Here is a 20,119-nt window from a genome sequence, read left to right as displayed (position 1 = left end):
ATCGACGCGAGTCATACGCGATATCACGTCAGCATTAGCATTGCGGCTAACAGGCGCCTCTGCTAGCTGCAGGGTGCCAGAGTGCTGTGATAAGAAACGTTATTGTTCCCAGCAGGTAGTTTAAAAATGGAAGGCTACTAATGGCTTCTCCTGTCAGTATCGTAGTGTTCCTGTTTTGAGTTAATCTCTTCTGCGTTTCATGTTTTTCCCAGTGAAAGCAGGGTCATTGTCTCAGCTAGCTACTGCTAGCATTTGGCCAGTGGTCAATGCTACTCCTAGTATTTACTTACATGCTATAAATGCCAACTCAGGCTGAGGCGTTTCTTTTGCAGCTCAGTTTAGCACACTTTGACCACTCCAAGGCCCAGTGTCGGTTTGAATCAGACTTTCTGGCACCTTCTGGATGGATTAAATAAAAGTAAGTGTCATCACAGGTCCATGTGGCCCTGACAGCACACCGATGATCAGCCAGTTTATACAAGATAATGACGGTGCTGTAAGCTCCAGCAATTAGTCAGCATTTTATTCATAAAATGAACCGTCGTATAACAAATCTGTCAGTTGCTCGACAAGAGTGAATTTATTGCTGCCTCTGAGGACATGCGCAGTGTTTGGTAGGCGTGGATCCAGCTTTTTCCAGCTCCGTTTGGATCCAGATACCAACACTGCAGCTTAAGGTATCTGCTAGATATCCACTGATCTGATACCAGTGCTAAAGGAAGTTGTTTCTCACTGCGAGGAAGAGACTGGGCATCACTCTCTATGCTTAAGACATCTGGCTTAATTTTAAAATTATATCCTGACCTTTGTAAGGTGACATGGCCACCGTGATCACACCTATTGATTTTCAATCCTCGAAGTGAAGATTTTCACCGTGGGCTGTCTGTCACAGGTCCTTAAACAATGAGCTTGCCCCGAGTACTCCTCGTTCCTGACACCTAGAATGACCACATTTAAAAAGTAAACTTAACAGTGGGAACATAACCTCCTCCCTCACACGGTCCCAAGCTACTACACTTCCCAGCACAGTTCCTGAGCCTGGATAAAGTGGAGGGTTTCATCAGGAAACGTAGCACAAGACAGCAAAAAATAGAAATATTGTCATCATTTACTTAGATTCAGAGTAAAGCTTGCAAGGCTGCACCTGCATTGTTTGGTGCAATCGTTGCCGTTTCTGTGAATGTATTTTTTTTCTTTGATACGTTTTTCTATATTAAGTGCAATCAAGCTTTTGCTGAGAAATTTGTGAAGCTCTTTCAGTTCCTGCGGTAAAGAGTAACGATGCACCCGGATCAATAACAAGATTTATTTGGCGGTATGGATGCTGCTGTTTACTTTCGACTGCTCCATTAGTTGCCAAGAGGAAGCACAGATTTACGCCGAATGTCCTTCCTGGCACAGCTCTCGTTTATCCCGGCTGAGGACGGACACGAGGAGACCCCGAGCAGACCCAGAACGTGATGACAAATGAAGTCTTTTGGCTGCTTTGGGAGGATGTAGGTGTCCTCCAGAAGACTGGAGGAGGTTACAGTGGAGAGAGGAGTCTGGGAGTCTTTGTTTGGCTCCTGAGAACCCGTCTGGATAAGCATCGGAAAATTATGAACATTTTTAAAGGTCTTGATGCATCTCAATCATCCAGGAAAGTAAATCCCAAAAAAGTTGATTCTGTTCATCTGGACGTAGCGTTTTGTGGGAGAAACGTTTCGTCATCATCAGGTGACGTCTTCAGTCTCAGCTGCAGGTTTCATCTTATAAACAGTACATTTGCATAATGACTGAAACCAGCCCACTGAAGGAACAATGGGCTGGGAGGTCAGTTCCTTAGTCTTAATTATGCAAAATCTCATGACCATTGATCAACAACCACTGATCAATGTCCATGAGTCCCATTCACAGAGATGTCCTGTTTATAAGTTTGGGGAAACCTGCAGTCAGCTGAGACTGAAGAAGTCACCTGGATGATGACGAAACGTTTCTCCCACAAAACGCTACGTCCAGATGAACAGAATCAACTTTTTGGAAACATTTTTAAATATCATTTTATTTCCCAATAGCAATATTCAGCCAATCAATCAATCAGCAAATGAGACGATGTTTAACAGTGTCAGCTTGTGTTTAATGTCTCATCAGTTTTACAGCAGCTGAATCAGGATCATCCCTCACATGGAGGAATCGCCCTGAAGCAGCAGCAGGACATATTTTAAGCAATAATATTTATGTGTCACTAGTAAAAACACGTCAGCTTTTTGAATTGATTGTCGACTAATCTCTGACGAGACTCACTGAACTGGTTGTGTGTCAGGTCGGACACACCCAGAGGATGCTTTTGATTGCAGAGCTCTGAGAATGAATACGATCGTGGATCTGATTTACTCTAAATGTCTGATGGAGCCGTGTGTCGAGCAGGACCATCCATAGAGAGAGGGCTTTGAGTGACAAAATATCTGCAGCTGTAGAAATTATAATAATATTAATAATAATAAATTTTATTTATAGGCACCTTTAAGACCCTCCAGCTCACCTTACAATAGTACGATAACAGTAGCAATATTATAAAACATAGCAAAATACAAATTAAACATAAGGTTAAAAAAAGCATGAAAGTATAAAAGCTAAGCAAGATCAACACTAAGACAGAGTCATGGTGAGTTTTCAGACGTGAGTTAAAAGTGTTGAGACATTATTTTATAGTCACAGATTATTCTGCCGTCCCAGTCGCAGCTGTTCGGTCACCTCGTCTTTCACATCTGTAGATCTTTTCATCCCTCTTGTCCTCCTTTATTTCAGTCCCTGGATGAAGACTGTATGCTGGAGGAGGAAGATGATGGATTGATAGAAGACGAAGATGAAATCGATCAATTCAACGATGACACTTTTGGAGCCGGGGCCATCGGTAAGAAAGAAAGTTTTTTTTTCAGTCTGACTCTGTCGTCTAGACGAGGTGAGGTTGTACTGTGGATCTGTCCTGTCAGATCTCCTGGATGTTCGTATCAAACACACCTGGCTAGTTTTTTCTTGCTCTCAGGCCTGTCGGACACGTCGTGCACTGAGGCCTCATGTAAGAAACACTGGTAAAAATGGTAAATGGTCTGTATTTGTATAGCGATTTACTAGTCCCTAAGGACCCCAAAGCGCTTTACACAACCAGTCATTCACACACTGGTGATGGCAGCTACATTGTAGCCACAGCTGCCCTGGGGCGCACTGACAGAGGCAAGGCTGCCGGACACTGGCGCCACCGGGCCCTCTGACCACCACCAGTAGGCAACGGGTGAAGTGTCTTGCCCAAGGACACAACGACCGAGACTGTCCAAGCCGGGGCTCGAACCGGCAACCTTCTGATTACAAGGCGAACTCCCAACTCTTGAGCCACGATCGCCCCATAGTGGTGTCACTTTGTGAACAAATTGCTCAAACACAGTTTAACAATAACAAAATGGAGTAAACCAATGAGCAACATCGGTTCTCACAATGACTGATAAGTTTCTTTGCTGTTGTGGAGCGTGCAGTGAAATGTTTGAACCATAAACTGAGTTAGCTCTGCATTAGCCGCATCATCGCATCAGGAACAGGGTCAGCTCCTTCACTTAGCTCATAGCGTTTCTCAGACTCTGTTTGCTCTGACAGGCTGATGACTGAGAGGGTGACTTATACCCTGATTATCTTTGAGTATCTGCAACAACATCTGCTTTTTATTAGCACAGAGGCTCAGCTGTTCTCACCTCCTTTCATTCAGTGAGAAAAGACTGAATGTGCTGCTGAAGCATTTAACCACGAACAAGTGGACCAAAGATGACATGTAGGCCACAGTTTTACTGGAGAGAAACTCATAATTATTTTATGTATTACTGTGGAGCTAAATCTGTAGTTTATTGGTAGGTTTGTATCACTAAGCTTTAAAATAAATGTTAGAACATTTAGACTCAAATCGGTTTCTGCTGTCAGCCTGGTTCTTTATTATAAGGAGCGTGTGATCTATTTTAGATCACACGAGCTCAGCGCTGCCGCTCGTTTACGTTTATACTCTGACATTTTCAGAGAGGCCCCATAAATGAGGAGGTCACATGTACGTGGGACCTCTGAGGGTTTGAAGGCGCTCTGTGTGTTTATGAACACAGATTCTCATCCTCACGTCTCTGCTTTTATTTTGTAGGACGGTTTGTGTCTTTGCATATTTGTCTGTGGTGACCTTTGACCTTTCACGTGTGATTTGGGGCTGCGCAGATTTGATGTTGCTTGTTTGTTCCAGATGACGACTGGCAGGAGGAACACAAGCGCCTCGCCGAGCTCGATGAACGGGACGAGTTAGGGGCGGGGCTGGGGTTCGGAGGAGGGGGGATGGGAGGGGACTCGGACTTGAGCACAAGCGAGCGCCCCTCCTCCACCCGAATCCCTTCTTCTGTAGTCCATCCCCCTCCACCATCATCCCTCGCTTCCCTCAGCTTCTCCTCTTCCTCGTCTAGACTGCCGCCGTCAGGTAGGTGATGTCATCAGACGCTGAAGCATCAAGTGGAGGTCGGCATGTTTTAAAGTCTGTAACCTCTCACTTCAGATGTGGAGGATCGAGTGGGGGAGGGGGATTTGGCCGAGTCTCTGGCCAGGCTGATCCTGGACGCCGACCCGGCCATCGCTGGAGTCGGGGCAGCCGAGAGACCCGGTCTGCCCCCCGGCTCTGCAGGATCCGGCCTCTCCGGCCTGCGGGGGCTGGACCAGCCCAGAGTCCTGCCGCAGCCCTCCCCCATCCTGCCTCCCACCCAGCCACACCAGCATCCCCAGCACCAGCTGCCTCCCGGGCTCCCTGCGTCAGGTGAGAATGAGTCGACCGCGTCGCAGCTCTAGAAGATCTAAGATTCACTGAGCTCAGTTATTTTTATAGATGTCACCAAGATTTTAAGTGTGTGTGTGTGTGTGTGTGTGTGTGTGTGTGTGTGTGTGTGTGTGTGTGTGTGTGTGCGAACCCTGACTGTGGATCTGTTGTCACATGACTGTTGGTCACAGTTGATTCGTAGCGTCTGTCGTTTGGTCTCTTTTATACGAGCAGTTTCATTTTGGGGAATTTAAACGTTGAATAAGTCGATGAAACTTCATATTTTTAAAGATGCACTTGGTTGTTTTCTTTGATCGATCTGTTGTTCATCAAAGAGTCGTTGTAAGGAAGCTTGGCTTCTTAACCCACCGGCAGATTTTGGAGCCTAAAGGGTTGATTTTGAATTCGTGGCTGCGACGCTCAGAGCAGACCTACCTGCTGTTTCTGCATGTCGGGAACTTAGCAGGTAAAACCAGGAGTCATTTTCTGCCTCATGAGGAACGCCGGTATCCGAAATTTGGAAAAGCCTTTCGCACACTTGGAGCAAGAAAGTATTTGTCTTCCACAGCATGTCTTTATCCTGTCTTCCTTCTCTCACCCCAACCAATCACAGCAGATGGCCCCGCCCCTCCCTGAGCCTGGTTCTGCTGGAGGTTTCTTCCTGTTAAAAGGGAGTTTTTCCTTCCCACTGTCGCCAAAGTGCTGCTCATAGGGGGTCATATGATTGTTGGGTTTTTCTCTGTATCTACTGTTGTGACATATAAATAAAATTGAACTGAATTAATGTTTGACAGTAAAACTGAACAGAAGCAAATTGTAGTGGCAATTCCTTTTGTTTGATAAACCAAACATCCCACAATTAAAAGTCCACAAGCCACCGCTGCACTGAGATACTATTTCGTACAAGGTACGTAATAGTAATAATAATAATATATAATTAATAATAATAATAATAATAATAGTAATTTACGTAGGCAAAAGAAGTCCACTGTCCAAACTTGAAAGTTGCGTTTTTATGGTTTATTTATCCAGTTTGGCAATAACAAGATCCATTTTTGTTACTTCCTGCTGCTTCTCCTGCTCTGGTAAAAAACCATAGGCCCACCCCTATGCATGCTGGTCCTATACCAGTCGCTTTATTTATAGAAAACAAAATGGCCCTACAGCTCTTCCTGACTAATTTAACAAAGTAACATCAAACAAACATTGAAACAAAATATTAACCGACAAATAAACTTGTAAATAAATCCCAAAATATAAGTAAACTAACAACAAACTTTAACTAATTTCAAAATAATAAAAAATAAGAACAAATGGCTCCAACACAGATCAAGTGAACGCCTCGTGTGAGGCTGCTGTGCTCTCTGAAGCTGCCGGGCAGCTTCCCAAAGATTCCCGCTCTAGGATCAGGGCTGCGATGACTCCGTGTTTCTGCTGTTCGTTCAGTCTGCAGCTTAAGTTCACATTAGCTGCAGAAGCTGTGTTTGTAACTGAAACCTGCTGTTGTGCTTCAGGCCTTCCTCCCTCGTCCATGCTCAGCTACCAACAGCAGCAGCACTTGCTGCGCAGAGGCACCGCCCCCATGAACCAGGTGAGTGTTTTTACCTTCATGTGCAGTATCAGACTTTGCAGCGTGGCAAAATGTTTTTGAGGAAATTAAATTGAATCATGCACCAAAAATCTGCGAACAGGTGGATTTAAGGTTTCCTGTGTTTAGTCTGAACCAGCTTCAGCCTGATGTGCATGAACTGTTTGTTTCTTGAATCTGTCTCATAGATGAGCTCTCACAGTATTTGGGAGAACAGCATGGGCTTTGGCCCCGTGAGCGTCGCCCCGGGATTGGTCACACACATGGAGGTTAACCTTTACTCTTCTTATTGATAGCTAACTGTTCATCGCCAGTTTAGTTAATTCTCGGATCAAAAATAAAGAAACGAACGACTAAATACATGAATGTAGTTATTGTTCATATTTCTTCTTCAGGATAATCCACTCATGTCGATCATCAAAGAGGTGGGCCATCCCAAACGAGCTCCTCAGGGCAGGAGCGATGAGGATCTGTCAGAGAGGGCTCCTCCTCCACGCTCTTCTTCTCCTGTGATTGGCTCCCCTCCGGTGAGGGCGGTGCCAATCGGGACTCCACCCAAACAGCCGATGAGCCACGCCCTGAATCACCAGGTCAGAAACAGGAAGTCTTCCTGCTGCGAACACGTGTTTCTGTCGCAGGCTTTAAACGTTGCCGTGGCGCCGAGATGTGCTTTTAGGCGTCCGGCTGCCTGTAACGGCTCCGTCTCTGTTAACCCCGCCCTCTGTCTGTGTGTGTTTGTGTAGATCCACCATCCCACAGCGGTCCACGTGAGAGCCCCGGTCCAGCACAGATACCCCGCCCCTTTCCCCGAGCGTCTGTCACCCAACACCCTCCTCAACATCGCAGTGAGTGTTTCAGCTCCACCCGCTGCCCCGTCAGGACGGTGCGCTGCAGTGTGTTTACAGGACATCACAGGTTTATTTTTGACAGGAATCATACTGGTGATGATTTTATATCATGTGGTTTTTATTTACGCACCGTGGAACAATAAAAGTGCTAATAGCACTGATTGTGTGGTGACCTCCACCAGCAGCTGCATCAGGTGGTTCAGCTGCAGGGTGGAGCTGTGTGATTTGGTCTTTTAGTGATTATGAAAACAAAGAATCACAATGAAATGATTGCACTTTGTAGGTGAACCTGCGGAGGCGGAGCCTCTCGGTCACCACCAGGGCTGAGGATGAAAATACTTGAACCTGTGTGGACGGCTGAGCTGCTGTGTGTAGTCACACCCACAAAGGTCCAGGAAGGACCCGTCTGTTTATAAAAGCGGGAATCATATTTACAGCTTCGGGCCAGCTGTTAGCTCTGATTGTAGTTTTCCTCACAAACAGCGCGGTCATGTGACCTCATCACCGTGTTTTATTCTGACGTCACTTTTTTTGTGTGTTGTCAGAACTCTCCTCTGTGCCGCGGCCCGTTCCCCCCCAGAGTCGGTCCTGTGCTGTCGCATATTCAACGCGCCCAGCTGCTCAACTCTCAGGTCAGACACACACACACACTTGCATACACACATGCATGCACCAGTTCAATTCCACCATCAGGGGTCTTTCTGTGTGGAGTTTACATGTTCTCCCCGTGTTTGCTTCCCCCCACAGTCCAAAGACATGCAGTTAGTGGGGATAAGTTCATTGATCAAATTCAGGGCTACCAAAATCTATCTCTGCCCTGCCCGTCGGCCTATCGTAGGAAGGAAAAATATATGTCAATGCTTTTGCATTCTTTCAGAAATGTAGCTGAGTAATTATGTCATTGGCATCGGTGAGCCACTGTCAATATGTGACATATTGAAATCGCGTTTGAATTTGTGCTTGTTTTTTTGCTTTCACTTTGCAATCGCGCGAACTGTGTATAGAGAGCGACAGCACTGATTCGTGAGTGATGATAATTTGCACACCAATTCCTCTGACATCGTCTTATCAATCGTTAATAAGACTATTAACGATTAACATAGTAAGCTAACTATTTTTGTTAGCTTACTATGCAAACATGACAAGTGAAATCTCCTGCAGCTTAAACATGTGAGAAGTTGATCGCGCAGAGAGTCGCTGAGCGTTATGTGAGTGTCTGTGTAAAAGCAGCAGGATATATATTTTAGTTCTGCTGAGCCAAATAAGACAGGTCAGGGTGAAGACGTGACAGCCAAAGCAAAGCTTACCACAAAACAGAAAAGTTATGGCAAATCAGACTATAAGGCAAAAAGAAAGTGCAGCTTTATGGTTTCATGGACAAAATAATTTCTGTGGCTGCAATATGACGAGCTAAATAACATGATGTTCTGCCAGGTGTGTTTTTGGTTTTCCCTCGATTTCTGAGTCGACAAGCGCCTTTGTTACTGGGACCAGTCATTTTAAGAAAGGCCCCCATTAGAACCCATGAGAAATGCAAGAAATGCATTATTGCTCAGTCTGCAATATCTTTCCCAGAACCAACACCAATTGCAAATAACAAACTAAAAATAAACCTGAAAATCTGTTTAGAACAGCTACTATGTTGCAAAGAGTGAACTACCACTGGCACAATGTAGCAGTGTTTGCAAACTTCAAAAAGCAAACGGCCTCGATCTTGGTTCCACTTGTCGTGACTTCAGTGGAAATTTCAGATTCAGGATCTGACACAGACTGATTCATGTTCACAGTTCTTACAAGTTCATAGAAATGTCTGTTCAATTAGAACCAAGTATTTGAGTTGATGATTGTAATTTATATACAATGTTGTAATTTGTGTTTCAACAATTTTTTGTTTAATGTTTTGTTTCCTTTACAATATTATACTTTAATGTATAATATTGTAAAGGAAACAAAACAGGAAACAAAACATAAAAAAATTGCTCTTTTTTATTCGGGCTACTTAAATTTATTTTGGGCTACCAAAAACTGAAGAGTGCCGGCCCAAAGGGCTACCAGGGATTTAGAAATTTTGCGAGCCTTGAAGTTGCCCATAGGTGTGAATGTGACTGTGAATGGTTGTCCGTCTTTGTGTGTTAGCCCTGCGACAGACTGGCGACCTGTCCAGCGTGTACCCCGCCTCTCGTCCTATGACAGCTGGGATAGGCTCCAGCGCCCCCGCTACCCTGAAAAGGAGAAGTGGATGGATGTTTTCACATACATGTTGTTATTACTTACATGTTAGGCGATGGCATGTCAGCGAACGCTCACAGCTTCTCAGGCTCTTGACTGTCCCGTGTGTCCAGGTGGCAGGATTTCCCCGCGGCGCTCCTCCTCCTCTGCTGCCAGGCGGGGGAGGTTTCAGGCCCTTCTTCGGAGGCCCTCCTCCTCCGCACGGTCACCGAATGGGCCCCCCGCCACCTCACGGGCCCCCCAACCACGCGCCACCGCTCCGGCACAACACCACTCACCTTCACCCACAGCACCGCCGCATGCTCACCCAGCGCATGCAGAGCCGAGGAGGGTAAGCGATCGCGCGAGAAACACGGCCTGCTCATTGGTCGATTCGACACGCGGTCATCGTCTTGTTGCGTCTGTGCAGGGACCGCAGGCCCGGGATGGACCGGCGCAGCAGAGACCCGTACAGCAACCTGATGACTCAGAAGGAGAAGGAGTGGGTGACGAAGATCCAGATGATGCAGCTGCAGAGCACAGACCCTTACCTGGACGACTACTACTATCAGGTGGGTTTCACCGACGCTTGCTCCAGGTGAGCAGCCCCCCACGAGTCAGTGTGATGGTTGTTCATGGTGTGTGTGTGTGTGTGTGTAGAACTACTATGAGAAGATGGAGAAGCGTCAGGAGAAAGAACGCGACAGCAGCAAGAAGGAGCACACCACCAAGCTCATCACTCCTCAGGTGGCCAAGGTGGAGCACACCTACAGACCAGGTAACCCACACCGGCGCTTCGCCGCGTGATGTCACATGCTCGATCAGCTGCTCAGCTCTGACGCGGGTCTGTCTGCAGTTCAGTTCGCAGGCTCTCTGGGCAAACTGACCGTCTCCAGCGTCAACAACCCCCGCAAGATGATCGACGCCGTGGTGACGACTCGCTCAGACGACGAGGTTTTTATTTCTTTCTACATTCAAACGTTTTATGACGACGCTGCTTCAGCTGCTTTATAAACAACAACGGAGGCTCAGATGAGAGCGGGTTGTTTAGAGCAGGTGACGATCAGGTCGACCATGAAGCAGCTGCAGCATCACATCAGAAAGCTGCCTCGTGATCGAATCAGAAAAACAGAATTCTGATTAACCCTTTAAGACCGACCATAGAACCAAGCCCGCCAGAGCTTATATTATATGTTTACATGCTGTGGAGCCATTTTTGGGAGCATTTCAAGTTGCTATACATCAATACAACCATTACAGCCTAAATTTTAATAATATGTCTGCATTAAGTGCATAGTAATTACATAAATTGCAAAAAAGTGCAATAAACTACAAAAAAATTGAAAATCGTTTTTGTTTTTTAACATATATTTCTAGTTAGAGAAATTTAAGAGGCTTATCCCTCAAAACTGTAAATACAAAAAAGTTGCACAAAATAGTTTCCCACCACAGGAAATTTATTTTGAGTGTCTTCATAGTTTTATTTTTGAAATACACCAATTTTTATACACTGCAGGAAAAACAAAAATAAATATTATAATAAATAACGCAAATTTGCAAAAAAGCAGCATATGCATCAAAATAAACTATTTCCAGCAGTGCAATATGAGTCCTAAGCATCCCAGAAACCACACAGAAAGTCAGAAAGTCAAAGATAACTTTTAAAAACACCAGTATAGGCTCATGAGGCCCTGATGGTAAAAAACTACATTTCTGCAAAATGACGTCACTTCCAGTTTCAGGCAGGTCATGGAGGACATGCGATAGTTCGCGCTGACGTCTATTCCAACGTAGGAATTCAATTCAATTCAATTTTATTTATATAGCACCAAATCACAACAAATGTCGCCTCAAGGCGCTTCATAGATACAGAGAAAAACCCAACAATCATATGACCCCCTATGAGCAGCACTTTGGCGACAGTGGGAAGGAAAAACTCCCTTTTAACAGGAAGAAACCTCCAGCAGAACCAGGCTCAGGGAGGGGCGGCCATCTGCTGCGACCGGTTGGGGTGAGAGAAGGAAGACAGGATAAAGACATGCTGTGGAAGAGAGACAGAGATTAATAACAGATATGATTCAATACAGAGAGGTCTGTTAATACATAGTGAGTGAGAAAGGTGACTGGAAAGGAAAAACTCAATGCATCATGGGAATCCCCCGGCAGCCTACATCTATTGCAGCATAACTAAGGGAGGATTCAGGGTCACCTGGTCCAGCCCTAACTATATGCTTTAGCAAAAAGGAAAGTTTGAAGCCTAATCTTAAAAGTAGAGATAGTGTCTGTCTCCTGAATCCAAACTGGAAGCTGGTTCCACAGAAGAGGGGCCTGAAAGGAAGTGTTACGAACAGCTGATCGGATCAGCAAAGCGTGTTTCTGGAATATTATGTTTTTGTTGCTGCAAGTGCTTTTTATGCAGTTTTTGCAAAGCTATATGTGGAAGGAAACTGTGACCGAGGACAAGCTGATGGCATAAGATGTAAGTACAACTCCTCCGGTTTCATATGCAAAAAAAATTATTGCGCTAGCTCACGTGGTTGCAGAGCTACCGGGATTTAAAAATAGTTACGCAAAACAGAGCGTGCTGCTCCGACCGGCTTTAAAGGGTTAAGAGTCGGCTGGAAATGAGAATAAATGAGACTGTTATGGCACTAAATACGTCAGTGTTTCCCTCACATGTCGCTCTGAGAGAAACCTGAGTCTTTGCCTTTAGCAGACGCTGCTAACAGCCTGTCGGCACAGCTGACAGTCGGTGTTACAGTGGATCAGTGTCCCTGTGAAACGAGCTTCAAATTGTCCTGAATCCACTTGATCCACCAAAGCCAGCAGGCAGATAGAAAAATGTGACACAGCAGCTGTTTGGTTCTGTTTGGTTTTGAATCCTGAAGTGTTTTATCAGGTTTCAGCTCCCGTTGATCTTTTTGTTTCTGTTTTCTTGAAGGAGAAACGAGAGAAGCAGGTTTGGAATAAGAGGCGACAAATCCTCTACACAGTGGAGAAGGTAGGACGAGCAGAGCGTGCACGACAGGATGTTCATGCAGACGGCAGGAAACGCTTCGAGAAACGTAACCATGTCTCCCCCTCCGCCCTGCAGATGTACAGTTTGCTGCTGGAGGTTCAGGACTTCGAGAAGTGCTTCGTCCAGGCGCCGGAGGAGGACCGCGAGGCTCTGCTGGAGCAGCACAAGAGCAACACGGAGCAGCTCTGCAGCTCGCTGCGGGAGAAAGAGTGGGACGACAGGTAGGAGGGGGCGGTCCTTACTCTGTCCAATCAGCGCCGTCACAGGCGGCTCAGCGGTGTAACGTTTTCTCCTCCTCTGTGAAGAGTGAGTGACGAGCAGTGTGTGATGATCATGTCGGTGAGGAAGGGCAAGCGGCTCATCTCCCGGCTCCTCCCCTTCCTGCCCTCGACGCAGGCGGCTGCTGTTGTCATGGCAATTGCCCGCAACCTTCCCGCTTTAGCCAAGAAGGACAAACAGGACCAGGTAACCCCCGCAGGAAGTGACATCCATTTCACCCGTGTCTGTGCGGCGTTAACGCCTCTGCTCTCCGCTCAGGTGCTGTGCTGGTTGGTGGAGCCGGTTTCTGCGGTGACCCAGTCGTTATCGAGCGCCTCCCTCACAGATCTGCTCCAGGAGCTCCAAGGCAGCGAGGGCCAGCTGGCCACAGTGCTGCACAACAAGGTACGCGCCCCACAGCCCGGACCAATCACAGAGCGCGCGCGTCACTCCAGGTCACCCATAGCAACAGAAGGAAATGCCGTTTGTGCCACTTCCTGTTTCTGAACTAACGAGCAAACTCCAGATTTCAGCTGCTGCAGCTGCTCTGACAGTCTGTGATCACATGATTACACCTGAGCGCTCGTTTCATTGATCTGTAAAACAAGCATCACCTGCAGAGACGCAGCTGTGCTCGGAGTCCCTGCAGGATGGACGGTAACGCTTAATTCAGCGTACCTGCAGATCCTCACACACAGTTTGTCCTTCCTGCTCAAACGTCGCTGGGTTTGTGTCTCTCTGGGATTTTTATCCAGAGACCAAAGAAAACTTCTCCTTCAGTATATCTGATATTGTCAGAGTGATGCGTTGGCTCTGAGAGTTGTTTGTTTGTTTTAACAAACTGATGTTCGTCCACGCGTGTTCACATGCACACGCCTGTTTCTGTCCAGTTTGGCGTGACGCTGCTCTACGTGATCCTGAGCGAAGGTGAGAGGATGCAGAGCTCCGACCCAAACTGTCAGCTCATGGACGACAATCGATGGTGAGCCGTGCACGTGTCGTTTTTAAAATAATCTACCATATAATTGTGTTCAGAGGATTCACTGACGCCTCTGCTCGGCTACTTTTCATGTGCTGTGCAAAAGTCTTGAGCCACCCCTCGTTTTATATTTTTAAATTGTTTAAATTTTTAAATAAGCAGCACCTGGTCAAAGGTCTGTTCAGCCACATGATGCCCAGCCAGTGCTGTGTCTGCACAGTTTCAGGTTTTCTGTTACCAGCAGCCTGTCACAACACAGCTGAAAACTCTCAGTATGGTGTGCACTCAGAACAGAAGTGTGCAGCTTAACATCTAAGTCAGCGTAAAAGGGTTGCTACAAGTAATAAATGATATTAAAATTAATTTGTAAGATTGTTTCAAATACTTTTGGTTTATTTTTATTAAAAAGTGCAGCAGAATTAACTGAACCTGTAATACCAGTTACCACCACAAGATGGTGCAGTGAGTCATGAGCTGATCTGTGGGCCTCTCCATGCAGCTGCTGGAGAATGGCGCCCCCTGGTGGGGAAAGTTTGTGATTGTGCTAATGACAGTGAGCGTGACCCCGCCTCTCTCCTCCCTCAGGACCGAGTTGGTGTTTTCGGTGACGAGGGAGCTGCTCAGCGTCCCCTCCTCGTCCCTCTCTCCCCCCCTCTTCACCCCTCCCAACCTGCTCTCCCTCTTCTCGCGCTACGTGGACCGGCAGAGGCTCGAGCTGTTACAGGACAAGCTACAGTAAGTGAGCGGCGGACGAGCGGCGGCGAGAACACGAGAGGGGCAACGTTAAACTGACGTTGTATCCTGTTTCTGTTTCAGGATCTCTGCTTTGTCCAGGTAGAAGTTACTACACGCATCGACGCAGCCCCTCCCCCACCCACCCGATGCAGACTTTTTGTTTTGTGTGTGTGTGTGTGTGTGTGTGCGTGTGTGTGTGTGTGTGTGTGTGTGCGCGCGCACGCGAAGTGAAGCCACAGCGGATGATTTTAATCAAGCAGAATCTTTAGTCACTTTTGTTTTTCTGTGTTTCGTGTGTGTGTGTGTGTGTGTGTGTGTGTGTGTGACAGCGACACTCAGCGTCTGAATGGGGACAAAAATTAATGAAATCTGCATTTTTAAGTATCTTGTTTACGAATATGTCTGTGATGAACCTTCAGATTAAAGAAAGTATTTCTATTATATAAAATCTCGTCTCTTTCTGCACACGTGCAAACGCTCCGGACGATTCCGTCCAATCACAGATCCAAAAACCATCAGTTATGCAAAAATGATGTTAAATGTTGTTGTTGTGGTTAATTCACTGATATTTTTGATTTGCATGAGAAACAATATCAGGAAAAAACGAGATTCTGCCAGGTGAGTAATTCACAGGTAAATCATACGAAGGTCACAGAGTGGGCTTTCTGTGAGGGAACCTCCCCACGTCAGTCACCTCTTATCAGGGTTTTAGATAAGAAACCAACAAACAGGACCGATGCCGACTGACCAATCAGGTCTTTGGCAAACGCCCACAGGACAAACCTGGGGGAGGAGCACTTCATGAGCCCAGTACCTCTGGCTCAGTTTATGATTTAAATACCAAAAAGTCTTTTTTATTTTATCATGAGCTCTTTTTATTGGTAACTTAGAGGGCAGATATTTCTCCTTATTAAACCCAGAATGCTGCGTCCGTCTGTCGCCGCCTCTGCGGTCGAGCTGGTCCAGCCTTCTGTCCTCGGCTCTCACATGCGGCGTCCTGATGAAGACGGCAAAACAGAAGAGTTTCAGTCTGATGTGGAACCACATCTGTGTTCAAGCGTGTCTGTGACGTAGGTGAGCGTAGCTTCAGGCCTGACAGGTGGAGCGCATTAATGGGTCAAATGAAAACGCTGCTGTGGGGGGGTTACAGTCTACGTTGAGCCAGAACGCATCAGACGTCAGGAAAATGAAATGTGATGCTTTCTGGTAACGACGCAGGAAGTATCTTAAAATTGAAAATGATCAAATGTGAAGTTTTCAGAAGTTTTCAGACCCTCGGCTGAGAACCTTGGAGAAGCACCTTTGAAGGCTTGTTGAGTTTGCACCCTCGCTCGGATAGTTTATCCCAGACTTCCCAACAGATCAGAGGGAAATGTCTGAACTCAGGATGATGTCAGTGAAGCTGACGACTTCCTGTTGTGTGCTGCTCTACAAAAAACATCCTAAGCTTCATTCAAATGTTGTTTGACATTGTGTGTGAAAGTGTGACAGCTCTCAGCCACGAGTACATCGTTTACCAGGAAACTGTTGAACGAGCAGACGACAGCAAACATCTCACCTGCACAGTTCACCTGAATGACCGAGGAGGAAAGCCGTGGATTCACAGCTCCGCACTGCATCAGCGCAGACTCGGATCCACGGCAGTCAGAGAAAAAACGCCACATCGGCGTTTTGTTGGGAAGGTTGACGGCTTTGGTGGAAACAGCCATGTCGCAGCCCAGCTGTCTGCACACTATGCCCGCGTGGTTCAGGTCCCAGACCGTGGACTCTGCGCTCACCGGTTTGGTTTCGTTCCCGTCGTTGATGAGAAGCTTCCCAGCACAGGCAGCGGAGTCCTCTCTGGCTCTGAGCACGCCGTCGTCCAAACTCACATCTGAACCATCTGTTAGAGACAGACACGTCAAAATGAGGGGCCAAAATGACCAACGCCACGAGGAAGAAGAGACGCTAACAGAGACGAGGGAGAGAGGTGCCATTCAAAATTGTGTTTTAAATATGAACAAAATATTTTTACTAAAATGTAAAAACTCTAAAAAACATGTTTTTGTAAGTTTTTGAGCTACATGTGGAAAAAAGACCTGTAGTCATCCTTATGGGAGATCAGCACGAGAACAAAACAAACACACATATTCGCATCACAACACCATAAACCGCATGACAAGTAACTGCGTGGGCAGTGTTGGGAAGGTTACTTTTAAAATGTATTTCATTACAGATTACAGAATACATGCCCCAAAATGTATTCTGTAACGTATTCCGTTATGTTACTCAATGAGAGTAACGTATTCTGAATGCTTTGGATTACTTAATATATTATCATGCTGTTTACAACTACATGAATGTACTATTGCTGTGATTTATTACTGTTACTGAAGGTCCGCGGCTCCGAACCGTAGTAAAGGGACCTCTGGCTAATACGGTGGGTTCTGTGTCGGCTCGTAGCTGAAAACTAGCTTTACTTTGTTGTCTGGGTCACTTTGCTAGCAGAGACAGAGAGAGGCGTTGAAAGGCTGCTCCAACAGAACTTATTGTTTCAGAGGAAAACACGAACACGGTGTACAGTCGAGTCTTAATAGCTTACTTACAACTGGGCTCGTCAGGCTCTCTTCTTGGCTGCAGTGGTTATTATTATATTTACATGCTTCCAGCTCCCGTTTCTGCTCGATGACAGCTCGTACTTTTCCTTTTTCTCCCTCCCTCGCTCACAGACACATAACGTGTATGGCAGTCCATTCTCCCTGCAGCACGGACTACACTGCCCATGATGCTACATTCTTTAGAGCCTGTAGCATTCTGCCTGTTAGCTTAGCACAACAACAACAAAAAAGGCGCTCTCTCACCCTGTAACCATGGCACCCGTAACGCTGCCGCCTGGAACAACAGAACGTAGCTGTCAAACAAAACCCAAACAGTCCTGACCCGCCACAATATGAAACAGGGAAGTACCGCCGTGTAATCAATTTATTTCAACAAAGTAACTGTATTCTAAATACCACCTTTTTAAACGGTAACTGTAACGGAATACAGTTACTCATATTTTGTATTTTAAATACGTAACGGCGGTACATGTATTCCGTTACTCCCCAACACTGTGCGTGGGTGAGAGGTGAGCTGAAGCAGCCACGGCCGTCCAGCCAGTGTCTTTGTCGTACCTTTGACAGTGAGCGAGAGCCTCCCGCCCTCAGATGAGAAGACTTTGTAGAAGACAGTGTTGTTATAGACGCAGGTGTAGGTCCCCTCGTGTGTTTGATTGGCAGCTCTGAACCAGAACTCGGCCGAGTAATTGAACGCTGCTTTGGTCAAGCTGCGGTGTTGGCGAGCGCCGGTGATGTTGAGGGTAAAGGTCCCGCCGCTGTATTGTGGCTCCACAGAGCAGCCGATGCCGAAAGAGTGGCCCTTCCACACCACGCCCTGCGTTTGATTCCCAGTTGGAGAAGTCCCACTGCCGTCAGTGTAGAAACTGAGGTCAGGAGCGGGCAGGACGTCTGTAATGACATCATCATACGCCTAACGAGCGCACACGCTTTAAACGCTCGAACTGTGTCGTAGAAAACAAAGAAGCGTCGGGTTTCAAGTTATTGGATCAGATTTATGAGCTGATGTTGCAAAACCTTTATTAGGGAGGGGCGGGGCTAATGTGACTGAGAGAGGTGTTATTACCACCTTATTACTTATGTATTTGTGTGAGTTTCCCTTTCTGAGCAGAAACTTTGTGGATGGATAGAATGAGTAACAAAGATTAATCCTGCAGGCGTTGAGGTTTACTTTACTGGATTTAACACCAGTAAAAACTCGTCTTATTCTGCGTCTGCTGCGATAATTTAATGAGACTGCAGCCGCCTTAACCTCCGATCATGACATGTAAATGCTGCAGGATGAAACCCACAAACTATATGAAACACTTCAAGCGTTCTCACCAGCTTTTGGCCAAATCGGTGCTTTGACATCAATGTTATGCAGTTATGTGGCGGAACGACGGGCGGCATCGTGTGAAGGTAACTCGACAATCACAGCGTGAGGCGTGAAGTTTGACCTCCTGACCTCATCAGCAAAGTGTTTACTGAGGTCATGATTCACAGATGTTTTTTATATACATGTAATTCTTTTTACAGCTGGATGAGTCGCCCCCTGGTGGCCACTGATGAAGACTACTGCTGGAGGATGGGTTAAACTCCGCCCACACCTTTGTGTGACTTCCTGTGTCACTGCCTCCCACTGTCTGGCCTACTCTCTGTACTATAATGTAAAAACATGTTTAAGAAAACTGGTAAGACCATAGAGAGGAACCATTACTGGCGGTCTCAGACCTTTGACCTTTGACCTTTGTGAATAAAATCCGTCCATCGCACCTGCAGCTGAACTGACCCTCAGCTCACTGTACAACGAATGCCGTGCTGTTCTCACCTGAGCAGATCACCTCAGTGGTGAAATCTGAGATGCCCCTCTTCACCGCTCCGCAGTCCGTGAGCGCTCGCTCAGAGCCGTCGCAGTCCGAATAAAAGCTCCAGACGCGCAGAACTTTGGGCCGGTGCCTGACGTTTTTGACTGAAACAGCAGAGCCGCAGTCGAGCTGTCTGCACGCCACGCCGGCCTCCTTCAGGCTCCAGGTGCGCTGTTTGCTCAGCTGTCTCCACTCTGCCTCGTGCTTGAACCTCAGCTCGCCGGCACAACGGTTCCCTTTGCCAACCAACCTCACATCATTGGAAGCTGCAACGAAATCATCGGCAACAAGACTCAGTCCATCGACGAGCTGCGACACTGCAGGAGGACACGATGACTGCTGCTGGAAGTAAAACTCACCGAATAACCCTGAGAGGGCTGCACAGCGCCTCCATGCTGACAGAGGTTGATAGAAATCTAGCCGCTGTGCAACAACTCGAGCTGAACTTTATCAGAAATGTTGGTGTTTGATTGTTCTAGCTCCCGTATTTAAAATAAAGATGCTTTTTTATTTACTGTGCACGCTGCTCTGAGTACAGGATCGATTGAGTTTAGCGACTGACTCTGTGATGGAGTTTAAAGTGTTTGTGTTCAATGATTAACACACTGCTGTCGCAAACACTGACCCACTGACAGGCTTGTTCAGCTTTAATCAGATCGGCCGTCCTGTAACTGTGGTGCACAGAGAGCATAAAGATGCAAAAGTACTGCTACATAACATAAGTCAGGAGTGTTTCCCCTCCAGCGTACATCCAAATAAAGCTCTTTAACTGGACGATAGATGAACTTAATTTATCCCAGAGCTGGAAAACTCCCTCGGTTTAGTTTTTCTGACTGTGCATCAGAAACAAAGAGGAAGGTGAAATGAATTTACCTCTGCCTGCAGGTTTTGCAGACTGTAGCTCAGCTTAGTGACAAACAGAAGAACAGCCAAAGAGAAAACGATGGAAGAATTACAGCTGGGAGACGTGTTTATTCGGATTTAAAGTGAAAGGGACTCACCTGTGGAAAATTGTGCTCCTGCTGGCCTTAGAGCCCAGCTCAGCATCAGCACACAATAAAACACAAGTGACGACCACGTGAAGACCCAGCTCTGCACTCTCATGTTGCTCTGACTTCACAGACCTGCACCAACACTCGGGTTTGTTGGCTCACTCTGCAAATACAGAGTGCGTGCTCTGCTTTAAACACAGCAGTGTTTGCTTTGAATGGTCAATGCTTCATGATCATAGTTCAT

General features: G+C 46.6%; 2 protein-coding genes across 5 annotated transcripts in view; one reads left to right on the top strand and one right to left on the bottom strand.

Annotated features, from left to right (window-relative positions):
• patl1 (PAT1 homolog 1, processing body mRNA decay factor) overlaps positions 1-14,890 on the top strand; it is a 15,319-nt gene extending 429 nt beyond the window's left edge. Inside the window, exons 1-20 of one of the 4 annotated variants that reach the window (XM_085162025.1) lie at positions 2,487-2,585; positions 2,698-2,893; positions 4,250-4,477; positions 4,553-4,807; positions 6,322-6,398; positions 6,584-6,664; positions 6,791-6,985; positions 7,139-7,240; positions 7,789-7,875; positions 9,586-9,803; positions 9,882-10,023; positions 10,112-10,229; positions 10,308-10,405; positions 12,393-12,452; positions 12,546-12,691; positions 12,776-12,935; positions 13,008-13,133; positions 13,619-13,710; positions 14,293-14,442; positions 14,524-14,890. In XM_085162025.1, the coding sequence (XP_085018151.1) occupies positions 2,806-2,893; positions 4,250-4,477; positions 4,553-4,807; positions 6,322-6,398; positions 6,584-6,664; positions 6,791-6,985; positions 7,139-7,240; positions 7,789-7,875; positions 9,586-9,803; positions 9,882-10,023; positions 10,112-10,229; positions 10,308-10,405; positions 12,393-12,452; positions 12,546-12,691; positions 12,776-12,935; positions 13,008-13,133; positions 13,619-13,710; positions 14,293-14,442; positions 14,524-14,545 (2,445 nt within the window). In that variant the 5' untranslated portion in view covers positions 2,487-2,585; positions 2,698-2,805 and the 3' untranslated portion in view covers positions 14,546-14,890. The other 3 variants (XM_085162024.1, XR_014874428.1, XM_085162026.1) reach the window with 3 other exon arrangements.
• Positions 14,622-20,026, bottom strand: LOC146516085 (scavenger receptor cysteine-rich type 1 protein M130-like). Its single transcript, XM_085162062.1, has 5 exons — positions 19,885-20,026; positions 18,847-19,149; positions 17,595-17,927; positions 16,001-16,324; positions 14,622-15,439 (listed from the first exon to the last, which is right to left on the bottom strand). Exons 1-5 carry the CDS (start codon positions 19,985-19,987, stop codon positions 15,426-15,428), a joined length of 1,077 nt encoding a protein of 358 aa, XP_085018188.1. The 5' UTR covers positions 19,988-20,026; the 3' UTR covers positions 14,622-15,425.
• Positions 20,027-20,119: the final 93 nt, after the last annotated feature.

The sequence above is a fragment of the Neolamprologus multifasciatus genome, chromosome 6, assembly GCF_963576455.1.
Source record: "Neolamprologus multifasciatus chromosome 6, fNeoMul1.2, whole genome shotgun sequence".
Lineage (NCBI taxonomy): Eukaryota > Metazoa > Chordata > Actinopteri > Cichliformes > Cichlidae > Neolamprologus > Neolamprologus multifasciatus.
This window is presented reverse-complemented; position numbering and strand designations above follow the sequence as displayed.

What these genes read in the sequence shown, in the direction of transcription:
- LOC146516085 (XM_085162062.1), bottom strand. Translation starts at nt 19,987, where the DNA reads ATGAGAGTGCAGAGCTGGGTCTTCACGTGGTCGTCACTTGTGTTTTAT. An exon ending in CACTGAGGTGATCTGCTCAG is followed by an intron (nt 17,928 to 18,846) that starts GTGAGAACAGCA and finishes ATGTCATTACAG; the next exon opens with ACGTCCTGCCCGCTCCTGAC. An exon ending in GCTCTCGCTCACTGTCAAAG is followed by an intron (nt 16,325 to 17,594) that starts GTACGACAAAGA and finishes TGTCTCTAACAG; the next exon opens with ATGGTTCAGATGTGAGTTTG.